The sequence below is a fragment of the Vollenhovia emeryi genome, unplaced genomic scaffold (assembly GCF_000949405.1).
Source record: "Vollenhovia emeryi isolate VEMERY1.0 unplaced genomic scaffold, V.emery_V1.0 DF941482.1, whole genome shotgun sequence".
Classification (NCBI taxonomy): Eukaryota; Metazoa; Arthropoda; class Insecta; order Hymenoptera; family Formicidae; genus Vollenhovia; species Vollenhovia emeryi.
This window is the reverse complement of record NW_011964884.1, coordinates 1-1,297: the sequence shown is the minus strand read 5'-3', so window position 1 is coordinate 1,297 and position 1,297 is coordinate 1. Positions and strand designations below refer to the sequence as shown.

Sequence of the window (1,297 nt, the reverse complement as noted above, 5' to 3'; positions counted from 1 at the left end):
CCTCTTGTCGCTTCTCACGACCGCCTGATGCGGCAGGAAAATCCTCGCCGCAGTGTCCGACTGTTCGTCTATTTCTCTCATGTGGCCTAACTCCCTGTAGTCCTTCATAAACCTGAGGTATTCGTCTTTCAATTCCGGGTCTTTCTCCAGCTTCCTTTCCAATGACAGAAATCTTCTTTCTGCTACGCCCTTTGACTCGCCCATCTTGTCAATGACGTCCTGCTTGATCGGCAACCGTACCACAAATCTTCCTTCAGCGTTCCTCGAGTAAGTGCCCTTGAAGAACTCTTCGCATTCCAGACCTTCTTCATTGATTTCCGCCTTTATTGGGATCTCGTCAATTTTCCAAAACTGCCGTAGCGTCTCGTCCAGCATTCTTGTACTGCTCAGATTGCAAGTAGTTTGTGGTTTGCGTCCCGGTGCTCCTTGCAGCATTTTTCCTACTACTAGCCACCCCATTATCGTTTTTTGTAGCGTTGGCTTACCCCGGCCCAATTTAATCTGCCCTACGCACATCAAGTCCCAGAACCACTCCGTACCTATCACTATGTCGATTTCGGAAGGAACGTGGAACTGCGGATCTGCTAACCTAATGTTGTTCGGTATACTAAACTGCTCCCTTTCTAATCGTACGTAAGGAACTCTTCGTGTTATGGTAGGCAAGACTACGCATTGCAATTTAATATCGCGCGACCCGAATCTAGACCTAACATTCACCTCGGTGGTTTTCAGCGCCTTTGATATTTGCTGATTGATGCCCGTGATTTCTATGTTTGAACTCCTTTGTTTTAACCTCAGTCGGTTGGCTAGAGATTCCGTTATGAAATTCGACTCCGCGCCGCTATCTAGCAACGCCTTAACCTGGATAAAGTGACCATCGTTGTGTTTCACCTTTACTAGAACGGTCGACAATAACATTTGCGTTGAGCAATACGATTTGATAGAACAGGCGTGCCCACATGCCGCGCTGTCCCCTTGTTCCCCTTTAGCCTCGACCTTCGTTTTTCCCTTATTGGCATTTAGACCTGATTCATCTTTGGTACCTTCCTTATGCAACAGAGAATTATGCCGCTTGGCGCACGTTTTGCATCCTCCCGACGAACAATCCTTTGCCATGTGCTTACCTCTTAAGCAATTCCAGCACAAGCCCTTAACCTTAACGTGTTTCACACGTTCGTCTACCGTTAACTCCTTAAATTCCTTGCATGAATAAACGTTGTGATCTCCCTGACAGTACGAGCATTTCACCGCGGTTGCCGCGACATTACAACCCTTTGCCCTTTGCGTGCTATCCGAA

General features: G+C 47.4%; 1 protein-coding gene across 1 annotated transcript in view; it reads right to left on the bottom strand.

Annotated features, from left to right (window-relative positions):
* LOC105570960 overlaps positions 1 to 1,116 on the bottom strand; it is a 4,458-nt gene extending 3,342 nt beyond the window's left edge. The window contains exon 1 of the mRNA XM_012028420.1: positions 19 to 1,116. Within this exon, the coding sequence (XP_011883810.1) occupies positions 19 to 1,116 (1,098 nt within the window). The remainder of the gene's footprint in view (positions 1 to 18) is intronic.
* Positions 1,117 to 1,297: the final 181 nt, after the last annotated feature.